The sequence below is a fragment of the Myxine glutinosa genome, chromosome 11 (genome assembly GCF_964187855.1).
Source record: "Myxine glutinosa chromosome 11, kmMyxGlut1.1, whole genome shotgun sequence".
Classification (NCBI taxonomy): Eukaryota; Metazoa; Chordata; class Myxini; order Myxiniformes; family Myxinidae; genus Myxine; species Myxine glutinosa.
The window spans coordinates 11,485,831-11,495,463 of NC_136271.1; the positions used below are offsets into that span (position 1 = coordinate 11,485,831).

General features: G+C 43.1%; 1 protein-coding gene across 1 annotated transcript in view; it reads left to right on the forward strand.

Annotated features, from left to right (window-relative positions):
- LOC137417037 (BDNF/NT-3 growth factors receptor-like) overlaps positions 1-9,633 on the forward strand; it is a 452,816-nt gene that overhangs the window by 278,721 nt on the left and 164,462 nt on the right. The window contains 1 exon segment of the mRNA XM_078786250.1: positions 3,171-3,343. Within this exon segment, the coding sequence (XP_078642376.1) occupies positions 3,171-3,343 (173 nt within the window).

Here is a 9,633-nt window from a genome sequence, read left to right on the forward strand (position 1 = left end):
GTAGAGGAGCATTCCTTCCACAATATAGAGCAGCATTCATTCCACAATGTAGAGCAGCATTCCTTCCACAATGTAGAGCAGCATTCCTTCCACAATGTAGAGAAGCATTCCTTCCACAATGTAGAGCAGCATTCCTTCCACAATGTAGAGAAGCATTCCTTCTACAATGTAGCGAAGCATTCCTTCCACAATATAGAGCAGCATTCCTTCCACAATGTAGAGGAGCATTCCTTCCACAATGTAGAGCAGCATTCCTTCCACAATATAGAGCAGCATTCCTTCCACAATGTAGAGGAGCATTCCTTCCACAATGTAGAGCAGCATTCCTTCCACAATATAGAGCAGCATTCATTCCACAATGTAGAGCAGCATTCCTTCCACAATGTAGAGCAGCATTCCTTCCACAATGTAGAGGAGCATTCCTTCCACAATATAGAGCACCATTCCTTCCACAATATAGAGCAGCATTCCTTCCACAATATAGAGCAGCATTCCTTCCACAATATAGAGCAGCATTCCTTCCACAATATAGAGCAGCATTCCTTCCACAATGTAGAGCAGCATTCCTTCCACAATGTAGAGGAGCATTCCTTCCACAATGTAGGGGAGCATTCCTTCCACAATGTAGAGAAGCATTCCTTCCACAATGTAGAGGAGCATTCCTTCCACAATGTAGAGGAGCATTCCTTCCACAATGTAGAGGAGCATTCCTTCCACAATATAGAGAAGCATTCCTTCCACAATGTAGAGGAGCATTCCTTCCACAATGTAGAGAAGCATTCCTTCCACAATGTAGAGGAGCATTCCTTCCACAATGTAGAGGAGCATTCCTTCCACAATGTAGAGGAGCACTCCTTCCACAATGTAGAGGAGTATTCCTTCCACAATGTAGAGGAGCATTCCTTCCACAATGTAGAGGAGCATTCCTTCCACAATGTAGAGGAGCATTCCTTCCACAATATAGAGCAGCAGTCCTTCCACAATGTAGAGGAGCATTCCTTCCACAATATAGAGCAGCATTCCTTCCACAATGTAGAGGAGCATTCCTTCCACAATGTAGAGGAGCATTCCTTCCAAAATATAGAGCAGCATTCCTTCCACAATGTAGAGAAGCATTCCTTCCACAATGTAGAGGAGCATTCCTTCCACAATGTAGAGGAGCATTCCTTCCGCAATGTAGAGGAGCATTCCTTCCACAATGTAGAGCAGCATTCCTTCCACAATGTGGAGCAGCATTCCTTCCATAATGTAGAGGAGCATTCCTTCCAGAATGTGGAGCAGCATTCCTTCCACAATGTGGAGCAGCATTCCTTCCACAATGTGGAGCAGCATTCCTTCCACAATGTAGAGGAGCATTCCTTGCACAATGTAGAGGAGCATTCCTTCCACAATGTGGAGCAGCATTCCTTCCACAATGTAGAGAAGCATTCCTTCCACAATGTAGAGGAGCATTCCTTCCACAATGTAGAGCAGCATTCCTTCCACAATGTAGAGCAGCATTCCTTCCACGATGTAGAGGAGCATTCCTTCCACAATGTAGAGCAGCATTCCTTCCACAATGTGGAGCAGCATTCCTTCCACAATGTAGAGGAGCATTCCTTCCACAATGTAGAGGAGCATTCCTTCCACAATGTAGAGCAGCATTCCTTCCACAATGTAGAGGAGCATTCCTTCCACAATGTAGAGGAGCATCTCTTCCACAATGTAGAGCAGCATTCCTTCCACAATGTAGAGAAGCATTCCTTCCACAATGTAGAGCAGCATTCCTTCCACAATGTAGAGGAGCATTCCTTCCACAATGTAGAGGAGCATTCCTTCCACAATATAGAGCAGCATTCCTTCCACAATATAGAGCAGCATTCATTCCACAATGTAGAGCAGCATTCCTTCCACAATGTAGAGCAGCATTCCTTCCACAATGTAGAGCAGCTTTCCTTCCACAATGTAGAGCAGCATTCCTTCCACAATGTAGAGCAGCATTCCTTCCACAATGTAGAGCAGCATTCCTTCCACAATGTCGAGCAGCATTCCTTCCACAATGTAGAGCAGCATTCCTTCCACAATGTAGAGCAGCATTCCTTCCAGAATGTGGAGCAGCATTCCTTCCACAATGTAGAGCAGCATTCATTCCACAATGTAGAGCAGCATTCCTTCCACAATGTAGAGCAGCATTCCTTCCACAATGTAGAGCAGCTTTCCTTCCACAATGTAGAGCAGCATTCCTTCCACAATGTAGAGCAGCATTCCTTCCACAATGTAGAGCAGCATTCCTTCCACAATGTCGAGCAGCATTCCTTCCACAATGTAGAGCAGCATTCCTTCCACAATGTAGAGCAGCATTCCTTCCACAATGTAGAGCAGCATTCCTTCCACAATGTAGAGCAGCATTCCTTCCACAATGTGGAGCAGCATTCCTTCCACAATGTAGAGCAGCATTCCTTCCACAATGTAGAGCAGCATTCCTTCCACAATGTAGAGCAGCATTCCTTCCACAATGTAGAGGAGCATTCCCTCCACAATGTAGAGCAGCATTCCTTCCACAATGTAGAGCAGCATTCCTTCCACAATGTAGAGCAGCATTCCTTCCACAATGTAGAGCAGCATTCCTTCCGCAATGTAGAGCAGCATTCCTTCCACAATGTAGAGCAGCATTCCTTCCGCAATGTAGAGCAGCATTCCTTCCACAATGTAGAGCAGCATTCCTTCCACAATGTAGAGCAGCATTCCTTCCGCAATGTAGAGCAGCATTCCTTCCACAATGTAGAGAAGCATTCCTTCCACAATGTAGAGCAGCATTCCTTCCACAATGTAGAGCAGCATTCCTTCCACAATGTCGAGACTTTTACTGAAGACCGTTAATATTTAGTGAAACTTTACACCGGGCGATTGTCTATATCAGCTCAGAAGTTACACCTGAGTAATTGGGAAATGGGAAGCATCCCAAATTGTTTCCCCAAATTACTTCACCGACTTGCACATGTCAGACCTGACAGTAACACCATCTCTGATTGGTTGTCTCTCATTGGTTAACTTACTCAACCAATAATAAACTGGGAACACCTGCATATTCGTCCACCGATTCCCCACATAAGTTTGATGTATGTGTTATCGGACATTTACCTGGTACATCCTAACTCGGTGTCATTCTCCTTGTCACCTTACCTTGGCAGACCCTGAAGGACCTGAGAGGTACAGCACGGAGGGACTTCTATCGGGAGGCCGAGTTACTCACAAGCCTGCAGCACTCGCATATTGTACGCTTTTATGGGATCTGCGTAGAAGGAAAACCACTCATAATGCTGTTCGAGTATATGAAGCATGGAGACCTCAACAGGTTTCTACGGTAAGCATTGTGAAGTACCATATTGGGAGTCCTGTTTGTTGAATGTTTCCCTCAAATTGCATTGTTTCTTCGTGTTTTATTTGTTGATAAGAAAAGGTTGTCATTGAATCATTAAGCTTTTGCTCAGGGAAGGTGTAAACACCATGAGGTCAGGTTTCGACCCAAGTCGGAGGTGACCCAAAGGCTCCTCTTTCACTGGCTTCTACTATACGGGAAGGAGGGCACGCCACTGTTATCCCCAGATCAGCTGTTATTGATCTGTTACCCCCCAGTAAACTGGAACTCACTTTACCGATCTCATCTCTTTAAGCGATTACAGGCTGAGTTGAACCGTCGTGTTATTTTGGCACTGTTGGGGTTTGAATTCAGGACCCCAAGATCCTAAACCAACCAATTTGATGGTTAAGCCACCACCAGGCTGTAAACACATTAAAAAAAACTCAAATAATGTGAAATTGCTTTCCATGCAAATAATAATGATAAATAGGTACTCTCCTCCATATCCAAGACTCGGAGGAGGACCTGACGCTGCCCGGTGATTTCTAATCCTGTTGGCATTTTGAAGAAATCAGTTTTGTTTTTGTTTTTTAGGTGCCAAAACACTCCTCGACCTACACCCAATAAGGAAAGTTTGTATTCAATATGATATTGTACACACATATACACACACACACACACACACACACACACACACTCATACATCGGGGATAATTTAACATTACCTTTCATATAGCCGCAAAGTTTCAGGCACTCAAAAAAAAAAAAAACTTTTAATCCAAAAAAACGAACTTTTCGTTTTCAATTTTTATTTTTTTGGCCAAAAACACTCCCGGCACTTACTGATGAACCTCTGAAAGTTTGACGAAGATCCATTTTGCCATCTCTGAGAAACATGGCGACACGCAGACAAACAGACATGCAGACAAAAGGCTCTCTTTTCAAGACAAGCTAGTATTGATACCTAAATGTAAACTCAACATCAAAAGAAACTCATCAAATCTTTAGAAGGACACTCATTGAAATCCTCCACGCAAAAATGAGAAATATTTGAACACAGAGGTAAAGTTCAACTATCTTTACTAAACACGTCAATAAACAAGAGGTTGCCTCAATCACAAAAAACAAAAAGCATGAACATCACAAGGGGTGGTGCAACAAAAGTCACAGCACTGCAACACAAAGGCACACACCTGAATACAGTTAAAACAAAATGACACAAGAATGGACACAACACTCCTAACAGTCAAGGACAGAATGACAGCAATCCTCAATATCGTGTGTGTCCTCCCTGAGCTGTGATGCAGGCTGTACACCTCCGACGCATGCTCTATACCAGGCATCTGATGCGGTCCTGGGGAAGTCCGTCCCACTCCTCCTGCAGCCTTGAATAAGCATTTGCCTATTGACAGGACTTAGGTCACAGATTCCGTGGGATCTCTTCGATGCAAGACGTCGACCAAGCTCATCCCACAAATGCTCAATGGGATTGATGTCAGAGGAATAAGGCATCCAAGGCATCACTTCAACACCCTGTTCCTGGATGAAGTTGGTGGTCAGGCGAGTAGCATGGGGTCGAGCGTTGTCCTGCTGGAAAACTGCGATGTCAGGATGAGCCTGGAGAAATGGCAGCAGATGAGGTCTCAAAACTTCATTGACATAATGCTGACTGGTGAGATTTGCCTTCGATGACGACCAGAGGTGTCCTGAAATGGGTGGAAATGCCGGCCCATACCATCACACTGGGTCCTCCGCAACGATTGATCTGACGAATACAGCATGATGCATACCTTTCCCCACCTCTGTGCCATACCCGTTGATGCCCAATAGCAGCATGGAGGCAAAATCTGGACTCATCGCTGAACAAGACTGCACTCCACTGTTGCTGTGTCCAGTGGCGATGCTGCAGACACCATCTTAGTCTGTTCCGCCGATGCACTGTGTTCAACACTGGACCTCTGTAAGGACGTCTTGCCTCCTTTGCCCCGACGTCTCAAGCGCCTCCGCACAGTGGAGACACTGATGCGGTTGCTGTGGCGACCTTTTGTCACTGCATCCGTTTGCGTCGCAGGGCAGAAACGATCACGAAGATGCTGCAGCACAATCCAGCGGTCTTGGTTTGGGGTCGTTACCCATGGTCTTCCTCTTCGTGGACCATCATTCACAGTTCCAGTTTTACCGTAACGTCTGGCCAGGTTGGAAAATGCAGGCTGTGAGCAACCAAGACGTGGGCAAATCTTCGCTGGCTTACACCAGCCTCAAGCATCCCAATTGCCCTTAAACGTTGTTCAGATGTCAGGCGTGGCATCTGAATTTGTTGTTTTCCCTGTCAGAAGCCTCTCGGGTGACTATAAACAGCAGTAAATAAATGTCTAACCACGAGAACTGAAGGATTTCATTATGAGGGTAATTATTTAAAGGGAAAGATCCCTATACAGAACCACTCAAGCATGCCATTTTTGATCAACCAGGTGATTGAAGTGAAGTTCCCATTACATAATCAGCCATTATAACTGAAGAAACGTGTTTGTAAAGCTGCACATTTCAAAAAATGAAAGTGACAAGTTTATTTTGATGTTGAGTTTACATAACCAAGTCACAACGCAGCATAATACAATACACTATTTTTAGTTTTAGCCTTTTCCTTTTGGACTTTTACTTTTAGCCAACATCAGTGGTCTAGTCTTTAGCCAGTGTGGTGCAGGCAGTGAAAAAATAACATGAGACAGCATTGAATCAGTTATATAAACAAATGTGAAAAGGAATTGGATAATCTGCTTAACATATCCCCTGAAAGAAAGCAATCTTTAAGATTCTCCGCAGCACCAACGTGGTCTTTAGTAATGGGAACCTCTGCATAATTCACTAAACACACTATTTCATGCAAGTCATTTGTGTGTTATTTTAATTGCTTTTTGTAATCAATTCATTCATTCATGTGAATCATAAAAACAGCTTGCTTGCATCAATACTGGAAGTGCGGCTGTGCTGCTTATGCAGTGCCCCTGTATATTAGGGCAGGTTTTTGTTATTTGTTCCAGGTCCCGGCGATAACTCGTCGACTCTTCGTGAAGATTCTGTGGGATATTTAATGTCCTCCAACGACCAGTGCTGGTAGACGGGTCCTCCAATATAATGTCCGTCCGACGGATGGTACACATATTCATGACTGCATGCGAAACATCAGGATGAGAGCTTATTGATATATCTATCTATCTATCTATATATATATATATATATATATATATATATATATATATATATATATATATATATATATATATATATATATATACAGTCACGTGAAAAAGTAAGTGCACCCCATGCAAAGTTTTGACTTTTTCAACATATTTCAACATACAGCTTTTTGACCTTCATTTCAACAATATTGATAGATAAAGGTGATATCATAGATAACAAATATCATGAAACATTTACATTTTGTAGTCCATTGTATAATTTAAGTAAACATTATTGCAAATTTCGCATGTGGAAAAAGTAAGTACACCCTTGGCTCTCATCGGTGGGATTGCCCCCTTTGGCATAAACAACCTCAAGTAGGCGTTTCTTATAACTGTCTACCAGTCTCTGACATCGACTGGGAGAAATTTTTGCCCACTCCTCCATGCAGAATTCTTTCAGCTGTGCGATGTTTCAGGGGTTTCTTGCATGCACAGCTCGTTTCAAATCCCCCCACAAATTATCGATGGGATTTAGATCCGGGCTTTGACTTGGCCATTCCAGAACCCCCCATTTCTTTCTTTTCAACCATTCCTTGATGGATTTACTGGTATGTTTAGGGTTATTGTCATGTTGCAAGGTCCACCTTCGGTTGAGCTTCAACTTTCCGACAGATGGCCTCACATTATCCTCAAGCACCCTCTGGTACAAGAAGAATTCATAGTGGATTCTATGATGGTGAGCTGCCCAGGCCCTGATGCAGCAAAGCTGCCCCAAACCATAATATTTCCACCACCATGCTTTACAGTTGGTATCAGGTTCTTGTGGTCAAATGCTGTCTTTGGTTTTCGCCAAACATGTCTTCTGGTACTGTGGCCAAATAGCTCTACCTTTGACTCATCTGTCCAGAGCACATTGTTCCAGAAGTGCTGGTCTTTGCCTAGGTGGTCATTGGCAAACTTTAGTCTTGCCCTGATGTTCTTTCTGGACAGCAAAGGTTTCCTCCTGGCACACCTCCCATGTAGAACAAATTTGTGCAGCCTCTTTCTAATGGTAGACTCGTGCACTTTGACATCAACAGTGGCAAGAACTTCCTGTTGGTCCTGTGATGACATTCTGGGGTTCTTAGAGACTTCTTTCAGGATCTTGTGGTCTGCTCTCGGGCTGAACTTGCTAGGGCGGCCTGGCCTGAACAAGTTGGTAGTTGTTTGGAATCTTCTCCACTTGTAGATGATCTTCCGGACAGTTGAATGATTGATTTAAAATTGTTTGGAGATCTTTTTAAATCCCTTCCCAGAGTCGTCGGCACCTATAACCTTCTTTCTGAAGGCCTCGGAGAGCTCTTTTGATCTAGGCATGGTGACGCCGCACACTTCAACAACAAAGAGCAAACCAAACTAAATGTCCGAGGTTTAAATAAGACAGGTTCCTCCAAGATCCTCTCTGACGATGTTCTAATCATTTGCACCTGAGATGGTGCACCTGATTCTAATTTTAGGTATTTGAAGTAGTGATAAAGGTAGGGGTGTACTTACTTTTTCCACAAGCGAAATTTGCATTTATGTTTATTTCAATTATACAATGGACTACAAAATGTAAATGTTTCATGATATTTGTTATATTATATCACCTTTATCTATCAATAATGTTGAAATAAAGATCAAATAGCTGAATGTTGAAATATGTTGAAAAAGTCAAAACTTTCCATGGGGTGTACTTACTTTTTCACGTGACTGTATGTAAAAGAAAGTTTTTGTTAGTTGGCAAAAAAATTTTTTTGCAAGTATGTTGATCACTCCGGTTTGTGTGTGTGTTTGTTTGAGTGTGTGTGTGTTTGTCTGTCCGCTCACTTTTTTTTTTTTTGTATACTGAATCGAGGCTCGTGAAAGAGCTAACATTTATTTCACAAACAAATCAACCAGACAAACAAAATATACAAAAAGAGGGAGCGGAAGACAAGATGGGGAGAGAAGGGGAAGCACACAACCACAACATTTGAGAGCAGGGAGAAGTGTGGGAGGGAGAGGGCTTGGGGGCAGGAGGCGTGGGAAGGGGGGGGGTGGGGGGGGGGAAAACTTGCCTACAGGTCTATACTTGCCTACAGGTCACAATTTTAAACCCATCTTCACGAAACTTTACCAAACGGTAGAGTTAGTGGTCCGACAAAATCCTATATATTTTTGAGATCAGCATAGGCCAAAAGGTCACCATAGGCCAAAGGTCAACAACCATTTCAAATTTCTAGAATCCTCAATTTTCATCCGATTGACTTGAAATTTGAATAGGATTTACATATCGGCGAACTGGATTCAACCACCAACTATTTTTGAGATTAGCTTAGGCCAAAAGGTCAACATAGGCCAAAGGTCAACCACCTTTTTCAAATTTCTAAAATCTTCAATTTTCATCCGATTGACTTGAAATTCGAATAGGATTTACCTATCGGATTACTGAATTCAACCACCAACTATTTTTGAGGTCAGCGTAGGCCAAAATGTCAACATAGGCCCAAGGTCAACCGCTTTTTTCAAATTTCTAAAAGCCTCAATTTTCATCCGATTGACTTGAAATTTCAATAGGATTTTCATATCAGCCAACTGAATTCAACCACCAACTATTTTTTAGGTTAAAAGGATGCACTACTGAGTGCCATTTCACTTTGTTCTGTTTTGCCAAGTGTCACTGAGTGATTTTTCATTTGTTTGTTTGTTTGTTTGTCTGCACGCACTAATCTCCTGAACAGTGAAAGATAGGAGGAAACCTCCAAAACAAAAAATGTCGGGATGGGCCCCGGGAAGGTTATGGGCTAGGTGGCGAGGCCGGTCGAGGCCGCCTCGGCCAGGCTTGGCCCATTTCGCAATTAAAAGCTGAACTGAATTATAGTAGTCAAACTTCTTGTAGTGTTGCAGGAGTGGGTGTGTGTGTTGGATGAGTAGTGCATGTTGTGAGGGTGATGGTCGGTTGTTTTTTTGTTTTTGTTATTTTTTTTCGTTTCTTTTTTTTTTGGTGTGTGAGTGAGTGGATGAGGGGCTATTGATTCTGGGAGTGGAGGCAGTTTTGTTGTTGTAGTCTGTGTTCTCACTGGCTGGGGGTGGGGGTGTGTACGCATCCGG